Genomic DNA, 26353 nt, shown 5'->3' on the forward strand with positions numbered 1-26353 from the left:
GTATTGGATTAAAATACTTTCACATGGATTCTCCTTTGATCCTCTAAACAACTTTGAAAGGTAGATAGGAACTATATTTTCCACAGTAAGACTGGTTCTTGAATTTAGATTTTCTGTATCTTAAAACTAAAGTTTTCTTCTCTCTCTCTCTATATATATATCACATTGCTTCAGTTCTTGAATAAACTATAATAATGAATAGTGTGTGCTTTTGAAATGATATGAGGATTTGGGTCAGAACGAAAGCTACATTTTAACAAATGGAAATAATTTCCTTCAAAATGTGAAATATATATACACTATTGTAAAAAAAATACTTTTTTAAAAGACAGTTTAGGGAAATACAAAGCAAAAGGTAAAAACTATTCAACTCTGCAGAGTAACCACTGTTACATTCTAATGTGTAGTTCTCCAGATTTTTTTCTAGATCATTTATATGAAATATTTTTCAAAATTCTATATATATTGTTTTATAACCTGAAATTCTATATTCTTTAAAAGAGAATATCCATAGGTACTTGGTCTTTTGCCTCTACCATTGTAAAAGGGTATATGCAGGACTACTGGCATAAAATGGTAATATCTGGGATGGCAAACTGGGATGTATAGTCAAACCACACACTCTAATAGCTGACCTATTAGTAAAGGCTGGGTGTATAGATAGAAAACCTGTTTGAGGTTAGGTTAATTTAAGGAGGCAATGAGTAGTACAATGCTTCATTTTTTTAAGTAGTACAATGCTTCATTTTTTTATAGAATTTGGGGAAAAAAAGGTATTTTCACATTATACTAGATCAAAAGGTAAGTAACTGAGACCTTAATGTTTAGGTAAACATTAAGAAGAATGAAGCATGGCTCTTTATTTTTTTTTTAAGTTTAAATATTTTTATTTATTTTGAGAGAGATAGAGAGCAAATGGGAGAGACAAGTGGGAGAGACAGAATCACAAGCAGGCTCTGTGCCGGCAGCACCAGAGCTTGATGTGGGACTTGAACGCAAGAACTGTGAGATCATGACCTGAGCCACAATCAAGAAGAGTCACATGGTTAACCAGCTGAGCCACTTTTGGAGTGGTGAGAAGAAAGGAGCCTATTATGTTGTGAAATAGATTTTTGTACTTGAAGTCAGTTCTTTAGCAAATCTTGCTTTCTGTTTCATTGACTGCATCTAGTAATTTGCTATGTTAACCACTCTCAAGCAGAGTTTTGGGATGGTCTCATTTTAAAAGTATTTTTCTTTTTGGATATTGGGTTACATTTTATTTATATCTTTCAGTATTTTATTGTTGGTACTGAGGATGGTAAGGCTTACAATTTTAGCTTTCTATATAAATTTTTTTTCTTCTGAGATTTTATTTAAATTCTAGTTAACATACAGTGTAGTACTGGTTTCAGCAGTAGAATTTAGTGGTTTATTACCTACATATATGACACCCATTGCTCATCATAAGTGCCCTCCTTAAAGCCCATCACCCATTTAGCCCATCCCTCCACCCACCTCCCTCCATCAACCTTCAGTTTGTTCTCTATAGTTAAGAGCCTCTTAAGGTTTGCCTTCTCCTTTCTGTATAAATTTTAAAATAAGCTTGTTTAGGGGTGGCTGGGTGACTCCGTTGGTAGAGCATGTGACTCTTGATCTCTGGGTGCTGAATTCAAGCCCCATGTTGGAGTAGAGATTACATAAAAAAATTAAAAAATAAAATTAAAAAAGTAAGCTTGTCTATAGTATTATATTAAATCCGGAGATGAATTTGGAAGAGAGCTGATATTTTTATAGTTAGTCTTCAAATCTAGGAACATGACACGTCTCTCCATTTATTTAGATCTCTTTTGGTTTCTTTCATCTGTATCTTGTAATTTTAAGCATACAGGTCTTTTACATTTTTGGGTAGACCTGAACCTAGGTATTTGATTGAAAAATGTTTAAAAAACTTTATCAAACTATAATATAAATTCATAGAGATGTACACATAGTAAATGTACAGCTTGATTAGTTCTACAGGGATGGACTTAGTTTCAAATTCTGGTGTTTTCCATCAATCTGAGAGATTTTCAGGAGGGAAGTAGGGTTCAAGATGAGAGAACGAGAAAAGCTTCCCATTTCCTTCTGAGTTAGGTCTTCATAGTATGACATCTATATTTTATTTATAAGTGAATTACCAAGATGGAACACATAGTCAGATAGCTAAGCTCATTTCCAAATCAGTTTTATTTGGATTTTCCCTGCTGTAATTTTCTGATACAGGAATTCATACTGTTTTAAAACAATGAAGATGTGAGTTGAAGATTTAAGTGATTGAAAGTTCTGCCTTCTCTTTTATCTTGAACCCAAGCTATTCTCTGCCTTTTAGTTTCCTTCTGTGCAGTTTGTATGAAGCAGACGCTGAAGTAAACTTGTTATCTTGCTGCCTGGCTTTTATCTTCCTTCTAGGAAAAATAGGCAACTTAGTGTTGATTTTTATGGGAATTGTTTGTCTGCTTCTTTTTGAGTAAGATTTGTAACTCTAACTTTTGGGTTTATAGAGATGATATCACCGTAATTACTTAAAGGATAATGATTATGTAGCAAGGATATCAAAAGATTTTCTTAGAGCAAATACTGCTGAGAATAAATGAGTTTATCACATATGCTTCGTCAGGAAGGACATGATTATTTATGGAATATTAATGCTTATTATTTAACTCTTATGTATACTTTAAAAAATATTAAAGTTTTTTTTTTAAATTTTAGGGGTAGAGGGAGAGAGAGAGAGAGCACATGTAAGTGGTGGAGAGGGGCAGAGGGAGAAAGAGAGAGAGAGAGAGATAGACTCTTAAGTAGGCCCCATGCTCGGCACAGAGCCTGATGTAGGGCTCACTGCCATGACCTGGTGATCGTGACCTGAGTGTAAATCAGGAGTTGGATGCTCAACTGACTGAGCCACCCAAGCGCCCCTCTTATGGACACTTTTATTGTAAAAGATAATACTTTTTTTTCTTTTTCTCTTTATTTTACTGGGACTCATCTGTTCCCACTCAGCTGTTCTTGCCCTCCTCCCCAAACTTTTATTTTGAACATTTCTTAAATTGATAGAAAAGTTGAAGAATATTACACTAAAACATCCATATACCACTTTTCACCTAGTTTAAAAAATTGTAATGTTTTGCTCAAGTTGCTTTTTTCTTTTCTCTAAACACACACATGCACATACACACACACGTCTCCTGCATACTTTGTATGTCTCCTAAATAGAAGGACATTCTTCAATATAGCTGCATACCTTTGTCACACCTAAGGAAAATAACATGAACTCATTGTCATCTAATATGCAGTGTCTGTATTTAAATTTTTCTAGTTGTTTCCTTCATATCTTTTCTAAATTTTTTTTTCTGATCTTGGATCCAGTCACATTGAACTATTGCTTTTGGGTTTTACCTCTCTTTAGTCTCTTTTAATCCAGAACAGTCCTGCCTTTGTTTTGTTTTGTTTTGTTTTGTTTTTTAAGTGACTTTAACTTTACTGAAGAATCTAGGCCATTTGTCTTATTTGAATTTGCTGATTGTTTCTTTATGATTATATATTCTGAATTTGCTGATTGTTTCTTTATGCTTATATATTCAGGTTAAACATTAATTGCATGAACACTGTATAGGTGCTGTGTATTTCTTACATCACCTCAGGAGGCATTTAATGCCCCCCTTTTCCATTATAAGTGATGCTAAGTTTGATCACTTGTTTAAGATGGTGACTACTATTAAATCATTTCATTGTAAATGAACATTTTTCCCCCCTCCGTAACTAGTAAGCGATCTAGGGGGTAGTATTTTGAGATTGTGTGAAAATCATTTCTCCCACAACCTTTCCCAGTGGTTTTAGCATCCATAGGAAGATTATCCTTGCATGGATAATTTTTTTAAATAAAAAAATTCTTAATATATGCACACAGTAAGGAAGTTTGCATGGTACAGAGGAGATCACAGGAAAATGCATGTCTCCCATTCATTCTCTAGTTCCACTTTCCAATTTTTTCCAGAATTAACTGTTGCTACTTTCTTTATGTATTTTTTCAGAAATTCTAAACCCCTTCAGTTGTGCACTCATATATATTCTCTTATTTTTATTTCTTTTTACACAAGTGGCAGACATTACATACTGTCCTATATATTTTTTTATTGTGGTATGAATAGCATATTTATCATTTAAACTATTTGTGAAGTATAATTACTTCACAATTAAGTGGCATTAAATGTGTTTACAGTGTTGTGTAACCATCACTGCTGTCTATATTGAAAACTTTTTCATCATCCCCAACAAAAAATGTGTACCCATTAAATAATAATTCTCTCTTTCTCTCCCCCACAGCCTCTGTAACTTTTGTGGTACTTTATGAATTCACCTATTATTACCTCATAAAAGAGGAATCATATATTTGTCCTTCTGTGTCTGTCTTATTTTTCTAAAGACAAATTTTTCAAGGTCTGTTCATGTTGTAGGTATATCACAATTTCATTTCTTTTTATGACTGGGCAATATTTCATTGCATATATATAACACATTTTGTTTATCCATTCATCTGTTTATCCATTCAACTTAGATTGTTTTTGCCTTTGGGGGGCTATTGTGAATAATGCTGCTGTGAACTTTGTTATACTAATATCTGAGTCCCTGCTTTCAGTTTCTTTGGATACATACCTGGGAGTGGAATTGCTTGGTCTACATCTTAATGTATTTTTAAACTTAATATATCATGATTATCATTCCAAGTTAATACATTCCAGGTAATTATAGATCTTCCTCATTCATTTTTATGATTACCTTGAATCCCAGTGTATGTGTATAATTCATTTAACTAGTTTCTTATTGGTGGGCTTTTTAAATTGTTTTTTTTTTTTCCTTTTTTTATTTTTTTGGTATTTTAAACATGGCTGTAATGAATAGGATATTTCTTAGTTTAAGCAATGACTTTTTAAAAAATTAAAACTGCAGTGTGAAAATGTTGATTGAGCCTAGTCTCATTAAACATAACTTCTCAATATCATTAAAATTCATCTTCTCACAAGCCAAATACCTTATTGTTCTTTTATTTTAGGCCCTCATGTTTTCATACTTTTGGTATTTGTTGTGTCCTGACTATATTCTGTCCTTCTCTTCATTCCCTTAGTATTATGCATAGCTCATATTGGGTAGCATGTCATATTGTAGCTCTTTACATATCTGTGTTCTCTTCTGGGTTCTGAGTACTACAGGAGCCCTGTGCTGTGTATGTCATAGACCTTCCTACCTTGTATAAATTTGCACATTCTTTTCAAGTTCTTAGTAGTAATAAATTGGAATGCCTTTGTTAAAACTAACATATAGTTACAGAGTTTTTTTTTAAAGTGCATATAGGACTGACATTAGTTTATTAGTGAATGTGCCAGGAGTACATCCCTTTGTTTTCTTTTCTGGTGAAGAGATAAAAATGTTACTTTCGGGTGCCTGGGTGGCTCAGTTAATTGAGTGTCTGACTCGTGGTTTCAACTCAGGTCACAGTCTCAGGGTCCTGGGATCGAGCTCTGCATCACATTCTAGTATTGAGCATGAAGCATGTTTGGGATTCTCTCTCCACTCTGTCTCTCTCTCCCCTGCTCATGTGCGCTGTCTCTCTTTAAAAAAGTTACTTTGAAGCCAGTTAGCATTTGGTACTATTAAGGCCACCCCCTTCAGTGTCTTTTGATACCATTAGAGTTTTCATATAGTCTTTAAAAATTTTTTTTTCTCCTCAAAATTACATTCACACATTCTGAGATTGTATGAGGAGCTAGCCATAGTACCTTTTTCTTGAATTTTAACCTTGTCTCTATTTTTTATTTTAGGGTAACCTCATGAGTTCCTGAAGTGTAAATCGTATATGTCACTGGGAGTTCAGTGAGGATAAATTTACGAAAAGATGTTACGATTGATGTAACTTGGCTTTAGTTGCCAGCAAATTGATGGTTCTCAACAAGGGGGAGGAGATTTTTTCTACAAATAGTATATGATGAAGACCACTGACCTCTTCATATCTCTTGAAAATCTGTTATTGCTGAAGGGTATTGTCTGGTTCACTGGCCACCTACAAATTAATGTATCCTGTGTGTGCCTTTCTCCTTGTATTTCTGGGCTAATTGTATCTATTTGCATAACAAGTTGTTGAACTTGACAGATTCATAACTTGCTTTACTCTTTTGTTCCTAAGGATTCTTTTATTAAAAAGTGCATTTATCTTCTAAAAACCCCAGCGTTGATAGCAGCCATAGTTAATAGAATTATGAAAAACATAGTTAATTGGCTTATAGCTAGTTATCACAAACTTTCTATATGAGAATATTATAGTGAATGTATTTTTGTTTATTATATTTTGTTAACAAGAGTTACTGTATTTCTAATGTTATTCTAATTTCCATGATGGAATATAAAAGAAGGAACTTAAAATAGTTCAAAGTATTTCCCTTTGAAGGAGATATAGTTAAAAATTAGAGATTATACAATGCAATATATATAGCATTTATTTTTAGTTATCCATGTCTCTTCTACATAAGAGACATGGAAATTCCAACATGGAAAAGATAATCTTGGGTTAAGGTTATTAGACCAGGTTTAATTATGGGGCACCTGGGTGGCTCAGTACAGTTTAGCACATGACTCTTGATACCGGCTTAGGTTATGATCTCTGTCATGGGGTTAAATCCTGATTCAGGCTCCGTGTTTAGCAGAGCCTGCTTGAGATTCTCTCCCCCTCTCTCTGCCCTTTCCCCACGCAATCTCTATCTCTCAAAATAAATAAACTTAAAAAAAAAAAAAGGTTTAATTGTGTGTGGGGGGGTGGAGGGGATGGTAGGATCCCATTTAGTATCTGTGTATAGGATTTATTAAGTAGAAAGGACAGGTGGGCATTCTCATGGGCAGCAGCATGACTGAGGGTGCAGGGGTAGGGGTGAATACATTCCAACTGAGTGATGGTAAGGATTGGGAGGGATGCCTGCCTGACTAGAGCAGGAGGCTGCTAAGAAGCGTGGGATGATTAAGATTTGATAGGTTGGAGGGAACAGTGGATTGTAAACCTTGAAAGGCAGATTGAGGAATTTTAAGTCCAGGGAGCTGTATCACTCAGGGCCGTGGTAGGAAATAAATAGACTAGTTATAGAGGTTTGAGTGGGTAAGATTAAGGAAAGCACCAAGGGATTGTGAAGCTCCCAAGGCCCAATAATATATGGAGGTTGTTGATACTTTTAAGCCAGAGGTCAAGAAGAGGAACACTGAAGCCTGATCAGAGTTGAAACAATGAAAGGCAAGCCAGTGGATGGCACCTATAGCCATAGAGGAAAGGGTTCTGAAATGGTGAGAGAGCCAGGGAAATAAGGACTGCCATTTCTTTTTCTTCTCATTCTCTGATTTCCTTCTAGTGCCTCTCATTGGCCTGACCCCCCTGAAAGCTCAGGGAAGCTTGGACAGTGTAATCCTAGAGGTCAGCCTCAAAAGGTACGAGGCAAATCATGGAAGAATAGAGATGAAGTTTGGGAGACTGAGGTCATAGAAGCCCTAGCTCAGGACCTGTTTTAAATTACTGTATATGTGTAAGCAGCAGAATGTTATGCTGAAAATGCTCTTGTAGGAAGATTTGGTTTAGAGGATTTTAAGGGTCTTCTTAAAACAAGTCTCTTCCCAGGGGTACCTGGGTGGCTCAGTCAGTAAGCTTCTGACTTATGATCTCGCAGTTGGTGGGTTCAAGCTCTGCCTTGGACTCTGTGCTGACAGCTCAGAGCTTGGAGCCTGCTTTGGATTCTGTCTCTCTTTTCCTCTGCCCCTCCCCTGCTCATGCTCTGTCTCTCTCTCACATTAAGAAAATTAAAAAAAAGTCTCTTTCCAGGCAAAGTTCCCACTTATAACAAAGGCAGAATGCAATCTCTTTTTTGATTTATTTCCTTAGTCCCTCATGAGCTATCTACTTTTTGAAATTTTTTTGTAAACTCATTAGATCAGAATAAATTCATCTACTACAGAGAGTCCTTGAGCCTCTGCAACAAGAAAGGTAGGATGCCAGTGGGAAAGGTAGGATGCCAGCGGCTTAAAGGGACAAAAGAGGGTACAGAGTACCGGTTTTGAAAAGCTTAAGTCTGATTCTAGAGTGAATGGGTCAGTGGTAATGAAGACAGGTATACAAATAATAATACATCAGGCAGAGTGACAAGTGTTATAATAAGTGTTTGCAAAGTGTTAGGAGAGTCTAGAGGAGGAAGTGATGAATTCTGTATTGTTGATAGAATGATTAACATGAAAGTCTTCATGGAAGAGGTGACCTTTGAGATAGGCCTTTGAAGAAGCATGGATCATGACAGGTAAAGGTTAGATAGGTGAGGACAGTCAATTACAAGAAATAGCATGAACAAAAGCACAGAGGTGGGGAGTGTTTGGCTTTTTGAAGATTAGGATGTGTCTAGGGGAGTTGTGGAAGATGAAGTTGGAAGGTAGACTTGGCTCCCAACAGTGATTTGTATTCAGTTTCATAGGAAATGGTTGAGCTATTGACTTCATGGGCAGTGATCAGTTGGTTAGAACTGAGCTTTAATCTAGCAGAAGTAGGTAGTAGTGAATAATTTGATAAATTGTGACAGATGTAGGTCATTGTGTTTTTGCCATAATCACAAATATAGCCCATTTTCATCATCCCCAGAAAGTCCATTTCCAATTATCCCCTGTACCTCTTTGCAGTTAATCAGTCTGTTCTTACTCCTTAGTCACTGACAACCACTGATCTACTTTTTATCATTATACTTTTACTTCTTCTAGAATTTTACATGTATGGTGGCATAGTTATGTAGTCGTTTGTGTTTGGCTTCTTTGATTTAGCATAGTGGTTTTGAGATTTATCCATGTTCTTGCTTGTATCAGTAGTTTATTACTTTTTATTTTTGAGTAGTATGCTACTGTATCGATATACTATTATTTTCTCTCTGTCAGTTGATGGGCATTTGAATTTCTAGTTTTTGGCTATTATGAGTAAAGATGCTTTGGACTTTCAGGGGTAGGTTTTTATGTGATCATGTGTTTTCATTTTTCTGGGCAAATTCATAAGGAGTAGAATTGCTGTGTATATGGTAATACAGTATATGTTTAATTTTGTAATAAATTGCCAAAGTTTTCCCTTTTACACTACCACTAGCAGTTTATGAGAGTTTTAGTTGTTCCACATCCTCACCCATACTTGATATTGTATGTTTGATTAAATATAGCCGTTTTAGTGGGTTTGTAATAGAATCACCATATAATTTGCATTTCTCTAATGACTAATGTTGAGCATCTTTTATGCTTATTTGGCCATTTATAGATCTTTGATGAAATGTCTGTTCAAATATTTTGTCTATTTAAAAAGTTGTTTTCGTATTATTAAGTTACAAGGGTTCATTTTATTTATTGATACAAGTCCTTTGTCAGATATATGTTTTGCAAATAGTTTCTTTCAGTTTGGGGCATGCCTTTTGTTTTTCTTAACAGTGCTTTTTGAAGAGAAAAACTTTTTTTTTTTTTTTTTTTTTTTTTTTTTTTTTTTTTTTTTTTTTTTTTTTTTTTTTTTTTTTTTTTTTTTTTTTTTTACAAATAGTTTATTGTCAAATTAGTTTCTACATAACACTCAGTGCTCATCCCCAAAGTGCCCTCCTCCATGCCCATCCCCCCCTCCCCCCCACATCCATCAGTCCTCAGTTTTTGTCAGCATTCAAGAGTCTCTCATGGTTTGCCTCTCTCCCTTTCCCCCACCATTTCCGCCCTTCTTCTCCCCCTTGTTCCTCCGTCAAGTTCCTCCTAATCCTCCTATACGTGCAAACATATGGTATTTGTCCTTCTCTGCCTGACTTATTTCGCTCAGCATAACACCCTCAAGGTCCATCCATGTTGCTACACATGGCCAGATTTCATTGTTTCTCATTGCCATGTAGTATTCCATGGTATAGATAAACCACATCTGAAGAGAAAAACTTTTTAATTTTGATGGAGTCTAATCTATCATTTTGAGTCTTGTTTAAGAAATACTTGCCTAATACAAGGTGGCTCAGATTTTTCCCTAGGTTTTCTTCTAGAGATTTTTATAGTTTTAGCTCTTACATTTAGGTTTGTGAACGGTTTGAGTTGATTTTTGTATATGGTGTGAAATTAGGGTTGAGGTTCATGTTTTTCCCATATGTATATCCAGTTGTTCCAGCACACTTTGTTGAAGATTATTCTTTCCCCATTAAACTGCCTTGGCACTTTAGTTAAAAATTAATTGGCCATATCTGTGTGGGTCTGTTTCTGGACTTGCAGTTCTGTTCTGTTGATCTATCTTGATGCCAGTACACGTATCTGGATTACTGTATTATAGTAAGCCTTAAAGACACATAATGGAAATTCCTCAGTTTTGTTCTCTGTCAAAATTGTTTTGCTGTTTTCAGTCCTTTGCATTTCTATCCTGCAAATTTCTGCTAAGGACTGTGAACATTGTTTTGTTGTTGTTGTTACCTGATTGGGATGATTTAATGATCTTGAGAGAGTGCTAGGAGGAATGGATTTTATCATACCAATAGGACTCTGAGAATGAACTGACTAGGCAATTGATTCATTGAAACTTTCTGAGGTTTTTAATTTTAAAAAATTTAGAGTGATAGAGAACATGTGAAACCACCATGATAGTGATAAGAAGCAGCATGATTTAGTGGTTCAGTGGTTGAGTGTCAGACTACTCTGGTTTGCATCCAGACTCTGTCAGTTACTGACACTGTGATCTTGAGGAAACTAAGAGCCTTTTTGTGCCTCTATTGCCTTTCTTGGCAAATGGGAATAATAAGAGCACTTATTTTAAAGAGTTGTTCTGACATAAAATAGTATATGTAAAGGGTTTAGCACAGTGCCTGTCCTGTAGAAAGTGCTCAGTGAATGTTGGCTACTGTTAACTGCTGTGTTCACCTAGAGAGTAGAGTGTTAGAAAGCCTCATGATTTGGGGAGCCTGGGTGGCTCAGTTGAGTAAGTGTCAGACTCTTGTTCTTGGCTCAGGTCATGATCTAATAGTTCCGTGGCATCTTGCCCCCGTTGGGCTCTGGACTGACAGACTGCTTGGGATTCTCTCCCTGTCCCTGCCCGTCCCCTCTTATATGTGCCTGCATGCTCTCTCTCTGTCTCTCAATAAATAAATAAATAATAAACAAACTAAAAGAAAAAGCTTCACTATTTGATAAATTCACTTGTAAGAACTATTCTACGCCTGTGCTCAAATCCTTCAGCCTGTTTCATTTATTTCAGTTTTACAAAGACAGTAGTAGTACTATTTGGTTTATTTTCCAGGCCTTTGGTAGTTTTTCCAGCCCCACTTTTCACTGGTGAATTTGGTAATTTATGTGTGTCACTAAATTTGGATTTGTGCATTGGACCATGAATGGAAAAAAAAAACCAATTGTCTTTTAGTGGTATAAATCATTACTGTAAATTAAACAAAACAAGACAACAGCAGTTTTTTTCTTTGCCAGCATTTAGCTGGTTCATCAGGATTGTGAATTGGTGGTTCTTGAATACAAGCGAAAACCCATTAGTTTGATTTGATTTTGCCTATAGTTCTTTACTTGCTGAATAAGCAGGCTGCTTCCTGGTTTATTTGAGTTGTTCTCATTATTGATGTAGCAAAACAATTTGCCAGCAAACTCAGCAAGTCTCTTCCTTTTCTAAGTGTACTCACTTTCTAAATAGGGATAATAACAAAAAAAGAAGCTTTTTCCTTTTTATCAGCTGTTTAATTTTGTGCAGCTAAACACTGAAAATTGGTATGGTTTAATGAAGCCAAAATAAGTCAGCCTAATAAAGCCCTCTAGAAGGGAACTACTTGGGGCAGGGGTAGGGAGAGCTGGATCACAGTGTGCACTTAATTTTCAATTGCAGAACTTTGCACATGGACTGTCTTTCCTCACTTCCTTGATAATTTTAATAAGTATTCTCATTTATGTCTTTCTTTTATGAATCTCTAAACTAATTAATTTAGAGTTTCATAAGTTTATTGATGAATGTGGGTGTGGCAGGGAGTGGTGGTGAATGACAAGTTCAGTCTTCAACATGTTGAACTTAAGATTCCTTTGGGACTTCTTAGTGGGTATATTATGTTAACAGTGGATATTCAGGTCTGGAGTTTAGGAGAGAAACATTTGGAGTGGATTCATTAGCATGGGAGAGGTACATGAAAGAAAGCCTTAGGAGTAGCTGGAACTATTCCAAAATTTATGTACAATGAGAAGAGGAGACAGAAATGGACTGAAGACAGAATTCATGTGGTCTGTCCATTGTGATACCTCCACCCTTGAAATCAGTTCTTTTATTTATTTATTTATTTATTTATTAATTAAACATTTTTTATTTGAGAGAGAGCGTACCAGCAGGGGAGGGGGCAAAAGGAGAGAGAGAAAATCTTAAGCAGACTCCTCTCTCAGTGCAGAGCCCCAGTTGGGGCTCGATTCCACAACCCTGGGATCATGTCCTGAACTGAAACCAAGAGTCAGATGCGCAACCTAGTGGGTCACCCAGGCGCCCTTGGAATTGGTTACGTTAAAGTACTCCTGTTATATATCAGCTCAGAGTAAGATAATATCTGGGTTTATGTTAGATTCTTTGTAAGTAATAAATTACATAGACACATATTGCGCAGCACAATTCAGCAAATATTTACTGAGGCCTCTTTATGTGTTTTACCTTTGCTAAGCACCGTGGATATAAGCATCTTTGCCCTCATGACTTTGTAGACTGGTATGAGAGAATACTAAACACATATTCACACAAATAGTACATAATTGCAAATTGAAAATGCTGAGAAGGTAAGTATTGGGTACTGTGTGAACATTTTAAAAGAAGAACCTGATCTCATATGGGTATAGTCAAGGGTAGCTTCCCTGAGGAAGTGACATTTAAGTCAGCAAGCAATTATTGAGTACCCAGTATGTTCCTGTACTGCTTAAACTGATATCTCATGACTACACATTAACTGGGTAAAAGAGAGCAGGATGGAGAAGGCAGGCTATAAGTAGAGGGAACTGTCATGTGCAAGTGTCCTATGGTAGAAAGGAAGGAGCATGATTCCTTCTAGGAATTAAACACCTCAGGTATAACTTATAGAAAGGAGAGCAGGGGAGAGAGGTCATTTCTTGGCTTTTTCAACAAGCATGGATAGATTTTGTTCTTTAGAGTGAAACTATTGAAAAGCTTCTGAAAAAATTTTAACCTTTTTTTCCCCTTTGAAATTGATTAACATTTTATTTAAAAAATAAATTAAACAGGGGCACCTGGATCACACTCATTCAGTTAAGTGTCCAACTCTTGGTTTCAGCTCAGGTCATGATCTCCTGATTTCTTGGGTTCGAGCCCCATGTCAGGCTCTGCACTGACAGTGCTGTGAAGCCTTCTTGGGATTCATTCTCTCCCTCTCTCTCTCTCTCTCCCTCTCTCTCTCTCCCCCTCTCCCTCCCTCCCTCTCTCTCTCTCTCTCTCCTTCTGCCCCTTTTCTACTCATGCTGTTTCTCTCTCAGAATAAATAAATAAACTTAAAAAAATTAAAAAAATTAAACATATACATTAGTGGAGAGAAGATTTCTCAACATCCATTTTTTTCAGCAGCGTTTGGCAGTTTTCATTGTACAGGTTTTTCACCTTCTTGGTTAAGTTAATTCCTCAGTATTTTATTCTTTTTGATGCTATTATAATTGGAATTATTTTCATAATTTTGTTTTTCGATTGTTCATTATTAGTTACAGAGATGCAACTGATTGTGTTTGTGTGTGTGTATGTGTGTGTGCGTGTGTGTATGTGTTCTGCTACTTTGCTGAATTACTTTATGAGTTCTACATTTCTTTGTGTTTTTTGATTTTTTTGTATGTGTGTGGAATTATTAGGGTTTTCTACGTGTAAGATATCTGTGAACAGAGCTCATTTTACTTCTAGTTTGGATTCCTTTTGTTTATTTTTCTTGCCTAATTGCTCTGATTAGAACGTGTATTCTGTTGAATGGAAGTGGTGAAAGTAGACATCTTTGCCTTAAAGCTTTTATTGTTGAGTATGATGTTTGCTGTGGGTTTTCATATGTGGGTTTTATTATGTTGAGGTAGTTTCCTTCTGTTCCTAGTTTGTTTTTCCCATGAAATGCTTTTTCTGAATCAATTGAGATGATCCTGTGGTTTGTTTTCCCTTCATTTGGTTTCACAGAATCTTGAGCCAGACTTAGGAAAAGCTCCTGAAATTTGCTCACAGAAATTCTCTGATCTCTTTTTGCTTTTCTGCATTTTTAGTCTTGCTTGTAACTTCCTTGTTAATTAAATACTTATTATCATTTTGTAGTATTTTACTGTTTCATTACCTTCCATCTTTTTCTTCACTCAAATTCTATATTCTTTGCTTTCAAAGTTTCTAGTTTCTCATAACTCTGACCTCCACTCCTCCCCATGGAGATGTGATAATTTTCAGGGGCTTTCTGGATCATTGCCTCCTTTGGATACTTGTGGCAAGGAATAGATTATACTTATAATTCATACACACTTGAGTTCTACATTTTTAGAAGTTCTTCTGTACTTCTAGACTTTAGTTCTAGACTTTTACACTTGAGGTTAGGAGCTGGGTATAGATAATACATGGATAGTAACTGTAACTGTGGTTGGGGATGGTAATGGTAATAGTCACCATTTCTTGAAGGCTTGTTATGTATCAGCACTGAATTGAGGAAAAAGGTTGGTAATAGAGGTTGTCTCTGTTGAATTACAGTTTATAATTTATAAATTGGCCTTTAATCAATCATTAACTTACTGATTTGAAGTTAACTTGTCTGAAAGTTACTCTTTTGGTAGCTAATACTATTTAAATGTAGACATTAGTTGTAATTAATCAGTTAATTTAACAAACACTGTAGTTTATTTAGGCTGCATGCTAGGGAATTAAAACTGAGTAAGATGGAGTCCCCATCCAGGAGAGTGTGTTACGGTTAGAGTAAAAAAACCTGACTAATTATAGTTCAAAGTGAGAGGTATCCTGCTAGAGAATTAGCCTAGTTTTCAAGTTCTGAAAGGTCTTGCATGGAAGAGGGTAGAAGAAGATAAACTGAGAAAGTACTTATATTGCTAATTGTAAGGAGGTAAAGCAGTTGTCCTTTACCTGGCAAACCAATAGCTGTTTGAAGCTTGAAACAAGAGCATAACAGAATTGTGGAAAGATGAAAGATGAACAGAGTGGGGAGAAACCTGTTATCAGGGAGCTGAGTAAGGAAGCTACTGTAATGGGTCAGCGTAGAGAGAATTTTCAGTTAGATGTGTAGTTCTCATTCCAGTTACACTTGTGTGAGTTTTACTCACAAAACCAAGCAATTCTTGGACACCAGCTAGTTGTCCTATAGTTCAACTCAATATGACACTGTCTACTTAGAGATAGTGTCCAGTCCTGCAGGATAAGGGTTCAGTCCTTCAAGGCTGCCACCACCCCCCTCATGCTAGTCACAAGTACCTGTTGTCATTTGTATTTCTGACCAATTGGCTATAGCTTGGAGGTTCCAACAAGCCCTCTTTGGGTTTGATTAATTTGCTAAAATGATTCACTGAACTCAGAGAAACATTTTACTCACTAGATTACCAGTTTATGAATCAAAGGATATAACTCAGGAATAGCCAGATTGAAGAGATGCATGGGGCAAGGTATGGGGAAGGAGAGTGGAGAGTGCAGAGCTTCCATGCCCTCTTGGAGCATGACACTCTCCCTGAGTCTTCATGTGTTCAACAACCTAGAAGCTCTCTATACCCCTCCCCCCCCCTTTTAAGATTTTATTTTTGAGTAATCCCTATACACAGGATGGGGCTCGAACTCATAATCCCAAAATGAAGAATTGCACACTTTACTGACTGAGCTAGCCAGGCACCTCTCGCTTTTTTAGAGGTTTCATTACAGAGGCACAATTGATTAAATCATTGGCTATTGGTGATTGAAGTCAGTCTTTGGTCACTCTCCCCTCCCCAGAGGTCAGAGGGTGGGAATGAAATTTCCTACCTTCTAGTCACATGGTTGGCTCCATTAGCAACTAGCCCCTATCCTCAGATACTTTCCAAAAGTCACTTCACTTTTAAAAACATTTTTTAAGTTTATGTATTTCTTTTGAGAGAGAGAGGGAGCATAAGCAAGGGAGGGGCAGAGAGAGAGAGAGAGAGAGAGAATCTCAAGCAGGCTCTGTTTAGTCAATGCAGAGCTCAATGAGGGGCTCAAACCCACAAACCATGAGATTATGACCTGATCAGAAATCATGAGTGGGATACTCAACTGACTGAGCCACCCAGACACCCCAAGTCACCTCATTAACATAACAAAAGATGTCACACCAAATTCCAAGGGTTTTCGGAGATTTCTGCTAGTAATGGGGACAATATGGGGACAAAAACCAAATATATTTCTTATTATAAATCACATTGTCACAGCTATCATCCTTAGGCACTGATGACAAAGATGAAGATGGGGGTGGCGGCGGCGGTACCACACTTCTCCAAAAGAACTTGTTAGGTAGGGTAGGTTGTGGTTGGGGAGCTGGGCATGTGTATTTTGACAAGCTCTCACTCTTGATTAATATAGCCACCCTGCATTTAGAACTAATTTTTCCAGGGAATGATACGATGGGACTGTGGAAATTGCATTCAACTTCAGACTCTGCAGACGTGTGTTTAAATCCTGATTCTGGGGGCACCTGGGTGGCTTAGTTGGTTAAGCGTTTGACTTTGGCTCAGGTCATGATCTCATAGTTGGTGGGTTTGAGCCCGCTTCAAGCTCTGTACCGACAGCTCAGAGCCTGGAGCCTGCTTCGGATTCTGTGTCTCCCTCTCTCTCTGTGCCCTTCCCCTGCTCGTGTTCTATCTCTGTCTCTCAAAAATAAACATTAAATTTTTTTAAAAAAAAGTTAAAAAGAAATTCTGGTTCTGACATTTACCTTTTATGTGGTCTTATCAAATTATGTAGGTCCTTCTCCCCACCCTGTTTTTCGAGATCTAATTGACATTAACATGTGAATAAGGGCATTGAAATATGATTGAATCCAGTGGTTTCTATTGTAATTTTTTTTATTTTTAAAAATTAGATTAAAATTTAAATTTACAAGTCTTTAGGACTTAAGCAGCTATTAGATTTCAGATATTTTAATTATCATAAAAAACCATAAGACAAGAACAACATGGAACATGTTTAAATTTTTAAAAATTAAATAATTTTGAGGGCACCTGGCTGGTTCAGTAGGAAGAGCATGCGACTCTTGATCTTGGGGTCATGAGTCCGAGCCCCATATGGGGTGTAGAGATTATTTAAATAAATAAAACTTTTAAAAAATTAAATAATTTGGTGTATACTGTAACCTAGTGCAATGTTTGTATTCTTTCCAGAAGTGGGTAGAATGTAGTAAGATCCAAATTTGTATGTTATTAAACATTTGGGTTTTATTTTATTTTGGGGGGGGTTATTTTAAATATAAGTGTCCATAGTATTTTAGAATTGGAAGAAACTTTGGAGATTATTTCACTTGATTCCCTTTTTTGTTTAATTTTCACATGAGCTCTGGGGAGTAAACAGTTTTGCCAGCGGTTGTTTCTTGGGTAGTAGCATCCTAATTTCCTAATTCCATTCCAGTATTTATTGGATCGTGTGTGTCTTGTTTGTAGCTAAGGTAGGAGGTTGATAAACTGGTTTATTGACTTTCTAAGATTTGAAAATGTTGGTCGGTTGAATACAAAGATATAAACTTTTGAACCTACTGTATACTTTCTTGGAGTTTCAGGGAAAATAAAAAAATTAAATCTGTTATAAATTATTGCACCTTGCCCCAATTGGACAGTTACTTAAAACTACATTGAAGAGTTGATTAAATGAACAATTTTGCTTCCTTTTTGAACAATTGTAGGACATCAACACTGGAGATTCTAAAGCTAAGTAGGTAATATGGTTTCAAAACAGATGGTTGGAAACTAGTTTTTATCCAGTATTTGAAGAAATACTAACTTTATTTTTTGTCTAAGTGAAGGAAAAAATAATATATTCTAATTTTTCATATTTAGAGAGGATCTTTTGGTTGTAGCTCATGTGAAGGGGGCTTACAGCTTAAAAAACTGGGACATACCAGTGCATATTAGTTTATTATTAGTGCTTTAGCACTGAAGGAACCAGAATTTGTAATTTGAACACTCTTGATGAATTATTTTTTATCCTTTTATTTGCCTACAACATAATGTATTAAAAAAAAGAACTAGGTAGAATTTATCCAGTATTTCAAAAGTTTTATTAAAAATGTTTTGTCTGATGCAGTATTTTGTTGTCTGAACTTTTCTCCATTGATCAGAATTATTTGTAAAGCATCATCCCCTTATTTTTGGCAAATCTTGTTCTGATGATTCATTTTTTTGTTTTACGGAGTACATCATCAGAATATACCCAGAGGTTATGTTTGTCTTTTTGTGTGTAATACATATGCAACATGACAAATTGTAAGTAACTATCACAGAGTCTGAGGTAGCATGCATGTCAGCATTAGGCTATTTGTCCTATAACTGCAGATTTCTGTATGCCTGAGAAAGATAAACATTGTTAAACGTATGTTATCTGATTTTTGTTTTTCAAACCTATGTTACAGTAAGAACAAGATAGATAAAAGCAATCCTTAAAAGCTTTTAGGATTTTTTTTGTTAAAATGCTTTTTGTAAAAAGCAGCCTGGTAAAAATTAAAACAATAATGGGACAGTGATGATAAATTTTGATTATATTATATTTGGAAACCATATGATCATACGAGCTTTTTTGTTTTTCCTTTTTCTGAGAAAAATTTAAGATTGAAGTGAAGTACAAGAATAAAAAAGAACTCTTCTTTGTCTTCTGCCATCATTTAACATTGTTAAATTTTGTCATGTTTATGTGATCACTTTAAAAATAAAAGAATGGAAACATACATAAAGTTAATGTCCTGTTTGACACCTGCCATCCCCCATGGGCAATTACTGTCATGACTTGGGGGGGGGGCAGTCTTTCTAATCTTAAAAAAAATACTTTTATATACATCTCCACATGTATTTATAACCAATATTTGGTAGAGATAGCAATAAGGGACAAAATAATAATGATTGTAATAGCAGTTTCCATTGATTGTGTACTATGTCCCAGGCAATGATTCTAAGAATCATTATTTCATTTACCCTCATGATAACCATAGAGGGTTCTTTATTATCCTATAATTTACAGATAAGCACTTTGAGCCGTGGAGAAATTAAGAAAACTTGGCCTTGGTCAATAGTCAGTAAATGATAACAGCCTAGGTTCAAACCTAGAACTTCGCCTTGGCTAATAGCCAGTAAGTAATGTAGACTAGATTCAAACCTAGCCAGTTTGGCTGATTTTGTTGCTTTTACTTTTTCATTGTTTTAATGTTTACTTATTTATTTTTAAAGCGAGCGAGTGTGTGTGTGAGCAAATAAGGGACGGGGAGAGAGAGAGGAAGAGAGAGAATCCCAAGCAGGTTCTGTGTTGTCAGCACAAGCCCAGTGCAGGGCTCAATCTCATGAACCAAACTGTGAGATCATGAACTGAACCAAAATCAGGAGTCAGATGCTTAACTGATTGAACCACCCAGTTCCCCCCCTTTTTAATTTAATTTAATTTAATTTTTAAATATATTTTATTTTATATTATTATAATATTATTATAAATTATTTTATACTATAATATTATTATATACTATATTTATCTTTTAAGTAATCTCTACACCCCACATGGGCTTGAACATAACACTCCCAAGTTTAAAAGTTGCATATTCTACCTACTGAGCAGCCCCTGATGCTTTTACTGTTAACTTCTGTCATACAGCTCCTCTAGTATTGTTTTTTTGTATTCCTTAAATACTAAATCTTGTTTTGATAATTAGAAAATCTTACTAGTTTTGTTGAATTACATGTGTTAACTTTTTATAGTATAAAGTTTAACTTTGGCATCATCTGAATGTACCTCATTTTAGTTACCTCATCCCTCTTGATGAATGTTTTGGTTTTTCTTATAATGACAGTGTAATGAAAATCCTTAAACATGGGGCGTTGTATGCATTGGGATGTAGTGTATATGCATTCATTAGAATTAACACCTGTGTCATATGCCAACATTTATCATGTACTTTTTGTATGTACTTAGATCTACTGGATCTCAGTTCTTTTCTTTTGATATTTTTGAATGTAATATGCCTGTTCATGTATTAAAACCACATTTGGTTGTTTTAGCATTATAATTTTTTAATTAATTAATTTTTAATGTTTGTTTATTTTGAGAGAGAGCATGAGAGCGAGGAGGGGAGGGGGGAGTAACAGGGAGAGAATCCCAAGCAGGCTTCATGCTGTCAGTGAAGAGCCTGATGTGGGTCTTGAACTCCTAAACTGAGATTATGACCTGAGCTGAAATCAAGAGTCAGACATTCAACCAGTTGAGCCACTCAGGGCGCCCCTCTTTAATGCCATTTCAATTCTCATAGCTGTTTCCCTGATTTTTCCTTTCTTACTTGCCATTACTATTTATTTGAGTCTGCTGTTCCTTGGACATTTTGTAGTTCATTCTTCATTTACGAGAATTTTGTCTCCATTTCTTTGTTGAGTTCAGTCATTTTTTTAGCTTTCCCTTCCTTCCCTTGTGTACTTTAGAGGATTTTTTTGGTTTGTTTGAGTGGTTTCATTGTGTTAACAATTTTATGATTGTCTTCTGTCTCTCAGAACCCTAAATATTTCCTCCTTTTTTCTTTTACCCTTCACCCAGTTGCCAAAAGTGGATTCTCTCTTCCTGTTTGTTTGTTTTTTTTCCGTCCCCTCTGCATTTCCAGGAATGCTCATTTAAATTACCTCTGTCTTTTTAAAATTGTACCTGCTCCTTTAATTCTTGTCTGACCCTTTAAATTCAATCTCTTCCTTGTAGTCTGTGATTTGTCCGGACACATTTGTAGTGTTTCTAGATTTAGTGTGGGTTTAACTTCTCTGGCAGTCATTCCAAATCATCTGTGGGCCCTTTCATTGTCCTTCCTTTTTTGTCTTTTATACAGTTTTTCTTAGTCTGCTTTTGCTTCCACAAAGCCTAAAAGTAACAGTGTGTACACTGAGATTGGTAATTTTTCTGTTTTATTCACAGTTACTTTGCAGTTTGCCTCTTCAAATTCTGTATCTTCAGATTATGCTGTGTATGTGGTTTTGTGTAGAATATAATTTTTCCTTCTTACTGTTATGGAAAGAAATTTGGGGAAATATTCATTCAGTTGCCATTGCCCTCAGCCGTCTTGGAAGTCCTGGATCACTTAATAAATGGTGGTGGCATAACTGGCCATACACTTGGAAACAATAAACTTGGAACCAGTTTTACACGTAAAGCTTATTACAATTGCAAATGAATGTATAATTTATTTAAATTCCATGTGGATTAAAGACTGGTGTAAAAACAACAAAAATACCTCAAGGAAGTCCAGGTGAATACCTATATAATCTGGAATTCATGTGTAATCTGGGTATGAGTGTTTGAGGGTGCTCTTTTAACTGAGGATGGAAAGCAGAAGCTATAAAAGAGATGATGTGTGTGTATGCAAAAGACAGGTTTAGAAGAAATATTTGTAGTGTTGAAGACAATGATAGAATACAGAAACCTTTTACAAGTTGACAAGATACCCTGATAGAAAAATACATGACTAGAGGGACATGAACAAACATTTCTCAGAAGAGTGTATTGAAATGATCAATAAGCATAAGGTGTTCAGATTTATTAATAATCAGGGAAATTGAAGTTAGAGCAACAATGTATCCTTTTATAGTTATCAAACTAGCAAATTTAAAAGAGCAAAATTACTTAATGGGTTGCAGGGATGGAGATCAATAAGGTACTTTTATATCCACTGCACAGTGTTTAATAATTACTAAATGAAGTTGGAGGCTTATGTTTTCCCCCCCTTCCCAAGTACATACTTTCTACGTATCTTAATGAAGATAATTAAGCATAGTAGTCATAAGCTTGGAAAGGGAAGTATCATCAGATTTTATATTTAGAATTTAACAGGGCATACTGAGAAATAAGAAACTCCTTTTAGTTGGTCTAGGATCTCTATAACTTGAGCTCTTGAAGATTTACCTAATATCATGAAAATGAAATGCCCTTCAGTATTTGAGGATGTTCTTCTGCTACCAACTGTAATGACTTCCTTTTTGCAGACTTAGTCTCCACTTCCCCTGCAGTAATTTATGATGAAAATTTCAAACACACAACAAAAGACAAAGTGTTTTTTAAGATTTTATTTTTAATCTTTACACCCAATGTGGAGCTTCAACCAACAACCCCAAGAACAAGAGTCCTGTGTTCCACTGACTGAGCCAGCCAGATGTCCCAAAAGATTTTTTAAACTAATTTCTAAACCCAACATAAAACTTGAATTTACAACCCTGAGGTCAAGAGTCACATGCTCTACCAACCGAGCCAGCCAAGTGTCCCGCACACTTGAAAGATTTTTAAATGAACAGACGTATACTCACCACTGAGACTCTACCATTATTAATAATTTACTATTTTTGTTTTATCACATACCTATCATATATATATATATATATATGTGTTATGGATGTGTTAAAGATATGTATAAAGATATACATGAATGCATTTTAATTTTTGATATATTTCAAAATAAATTACATCAGTGTACTTCCCCCCTAAGTATACCTCAGTATGCATGTCAAATAGAGGTCATTATTTATTGAGGTAAAATTCACATTCAGTGAAATGTAAAATTCTTAAATGTATGTTTACTGAGTTTTGATAAATTGGTATGCTTGGGTAATCCAGTATTCATCTCAGGAAGCTCCTTCATGCTCCTTCCCAGTGTTTTCATGTTCTCACCTTGTAGGTGCAACCATATTTTTATTTAAGTCTTTCTATGCACATATGTTTTCTTTTGGGTAAATCCTTAGGAAAGAAATGGTTGGATCATTGAGTAGGGGTAGTTTTAGTTTTATAAGAAACTATCAATGGTTGGCTAAGGTGTTGTTCCATTTTACACTCCTGCAAACGATTCGTGAGAGTTTTGGTTATTCTACATTCATGCTAACATTTGGTATTGTTAGTCTTAATGAATTTTAGCCATGCTTATGGATGTGTAATAGTATTTCTTTTTATGGATGTGTTTTTAACTTGAAATTTTTAAAATAATTTCTTCTTTTAATTTACACCCAAGTTAGCATGTCGTGCAACAGATGATTTCAGGAGTAGATTCCTTAATGCTACTTACCCGTTTAGTCCATCTCCCCTCCTACAACTCCTCCAGTAACCCTCTGTTCTTCATATTTAAGAGTTTTGTCTCCCTCCCTGTTGTTACATTATTTTTGCTTCCCTTCCCTTATATTCATCTATTCTGTGTCTTAACGTCCTTATATGAGTGAAGTCATATGATAGTTGTCCTTCTCTGACTGACTAATTTCGCCTAACATAATACCCACTAGTTCCATTCATGTAGTCGTAAATGGCAAGATTTCATTCTTTTTGATTGCTGAGTAATACTCCATTGTGTGTGTGTGTGTGTGTGTGTGTGTGTGTGTGTGTGTAGTACATCTTCTTTCTCCATTTATCCATTGATGGATATTTCGGCTCTTTCCATACTTTGGCTATTGTCGATAGTGCTGCTATAAACATTGGGGTGCACGTGCCCCTTCGAAACAGTATACCTGCATCCCTTGGATAAATACCTAGTGGTGCAATTGCTGGATCATAGGGTAGTTCCATTTTTAATTTTTTGAGGAACTTCCAGTTTCTAAACTGGCTGCACCAGTTTGCATTCCCACCAGGAGTGCAAAAGAGATCCTCTTTGTCCGCATCCTCGCCAACATCTGTTGTTGCCTGAATTGTTAATGTTAGCCATTCTTGTGGGTGTGTAGTGGTATCTCATTGAGGTTTCGATTTGTATTTCCCTGATGATGAGTGATGTTGAGCATCATTTCATGTGTCTGTTGGCCATCTGGATGTCTTCTTTGGAGAAGTGTCTGTTCATGTCTTTAGCCCATTTCTTTACTGGATTATTTGTTTTTTGGATGTTGAGTTTGATAAGTTCTTTATAGATTTTGGATATTAACCATTTATCTGATGGCTTGGGGCAGGGTTTTAGTAAGGAAGTGAGTGAGAACTGTTTGGATTCTGGATGTATTTGAAGGTAGTGCTGAATAATTTGGTGTGGGAGGAATCAGTGTTGACTCCCAAGATATTTGGTCAAAGGAGCTAGGATAGAGTTGCCATTTATTGAGATGAGGAAGTTAACAAGAGGAACAGGTTTGGGAGGGCATGACGGTATTGGTGGATTAGGAATTCAGTTTTGAATATGTTGAGAATGCCTATTAGATAACTATATGGAGAGAAGTGAGCAATTGTATATGTGAATTTGGAGTTCAGGGAAGAGATCTGGGTTGGAGATATGAATTTAGGGGTCATCAGCATGTAGAACCCACTGTTACACTGACAGTGGGACCAGAACCTGAAGAGAAGAGGTATACAAGTCACTAATTTTTAATGAGAAACTTTATTTTGGGGTAATTTTAGGTTTCTGCAAAAGTTACGAAGATTGTGCAGAGTTCCCATATGCCCTTTGCTCATTTACCCTTAATATTAGCATCTTATACAACTGTAGTACACTTATCAAAGCTAAAATACTAACATTGGTACATTGCTGTTAATTCCAGTTCAGACTTTGTCTCACCCGTTTGAAATCACTGATTATAATGCAAGACGGAAGTTCAGAAACATTTTATGAATCATTCATATAAGTTTTTGACTGCTTTTCATCTCCCTTTATAGAACTAATGGCTGAAGAGTAAACCAACATGGCAACTATGGTTCCACCAGTGAAACTGAAATGGCTTGAACACCTCAACAGCTCCTGGATTACAGAGGATAGTGAATCTATTGCTACAAGAGAGGGAGTTGCTGTTCTGTATTCTAAACTGGTCAGCAATAAAGAAGTAGTACCTTTGCCCCAACAAGTTTTGTGCCTCAAAGGACCACAGTTGCCAGACTTTGAACGTGAATCGCTTTCAAGTGATGAGCAGGACCACTATTTGGATGCCCTTCTTAGCAGCCAGCTAGCACTAGCGAAGATGGTATGTTCAGATTCCCCATTCGCTGGGGCACTTCGGAAACGACTGCTCGTACTCCAGCGTGTCTTTTATGCACTTTCTAATAAATACCACGACAAAGGCAAAGTGAAACAGCAGCAGCATTCTCCGGAGAGCAGCTCTGGTTCAGCAGATGTCCATTCTGTTAGTGAACGTCCCCGGTCAAGCACTGATGCACTTATAGAAATGGGTGTTCGAACTGGTCTAAGTTTATTATTTGCACTTCTGAGACAAAGTTGGATGGTGCCTGTGTCAGGACCTGGTCTTAGTCTTTGCAACGACGTTATTCATACTGCAATTGAAGTTGTCAGCTCCTTGCCACCATTATCTTTAGCAAATGAAAGCAAGATTCCTCCAATGGGTTTGGACTGCTTATCACAAGTGACAACATTTCTTAAAGGGGTAACTATTCCCAATTCTGGGGCAGACACTTTAGGTCGCAGATTAGCTTCTGAGTTGCTACTTGGTTTAGCAGCTCAGCGAGGCTCTTTGCGGTACCTTCTTGAATGGATAGAAATGGCTTTGGGGGCATCAGCGGTTGTGAATTCCATGGAGAAAAGCAAACTACTATCAAGCCAGGAAGGAATGATCAGCTTTGACTGCTTTATGGCAATATTAATGCAGATGAGGCGTTCTTTGGTATGTACTATAAATCTGCCTTTAATTTAATCTGTAATAAACCATCTCATTCCTTTTTTGACTTCTTTTATTTACTGCTCCCCAATACCAGCAATTAGGGAGGAAGAGAGTTAACCTTTGTTGAATACCTGCTACCAGCCAGGTGCTTTGGATGTACCATCTGATTCAATTATGATGATCTGTGAGGTAGATATAATTTAGCCTTATCTTAAGGATGAAGAAACTGTGGCAGTTACCCTAAATTTACACATCTGTTTGGCAAAAAGAACTAGAACTGAAACATATATGGATTAAGCACATATGGGGCAGACACTATGTTAATCATTTCTTACCCCAAGTCTGTCTTTGCAGGCCATGTACTGTGTTTATGTTAAATTCATTCATTTTTTTTCCCATGAAGGTCTGTCTTAAAGTAGATATATAATAAGCTTACATTATTGTTGGATTTCCAGTTTACTCTTCACTTTACCTCTTTCATTTCTGGACAAAATGTCAAATATACTTAGTCAGAAGGGGCCTTCCTCCATAGCCTCCCAGGTTATTATACCCTATAATATAG

At 36.1% G+C, this 26353-nt stretch overlaps 1 protein-coding gene across 8 annotated transcripts in view; it reads left to right on the plus strand.

Annotated features, from left to right (window-relative positions):
* HERC1 (HECT and RLD domain containing E3 ubiquitin protein ligase family member 1) overlaps positions 1-26353 on the plus strand; it is a 191209-nt gene that overhangs the window by 16373 nt on the left and 148483 nt on the right. For all 8 annotated transcript variants that reach the window (XM_039219818.1, XM_039219859.1, XM_039219846.1 and 5 more), the window contains exon 2: positions 24839-25794. In XM_039219818.1, the coding sequence (XP_039075749.1) occupies positions 24865-25794 (930 nt within the window). In that variant the 5' untranslated portion in view covers positions 24839-24864. The remainder of the gene's footprint in view (positions 1-24838; positions 25795-26353) is intronic.

This window comes from Hyaena hyaena, unplaced genomic scaffold (assembly GCF_003009895.1).
Source record: "Hyaena hyaena isolate Hyena2069 unplaced genomic scaffold, ASM300989v1 scaffold_15, whole genome shotgun sequence".
Taxonomy (NCBI): domain Eukaryota; kingdom Metazoa; phylum Chordata; class Mammalia; order Carnivora; family Hyaenidae; genus Hyaena; species Hyaena hyaena.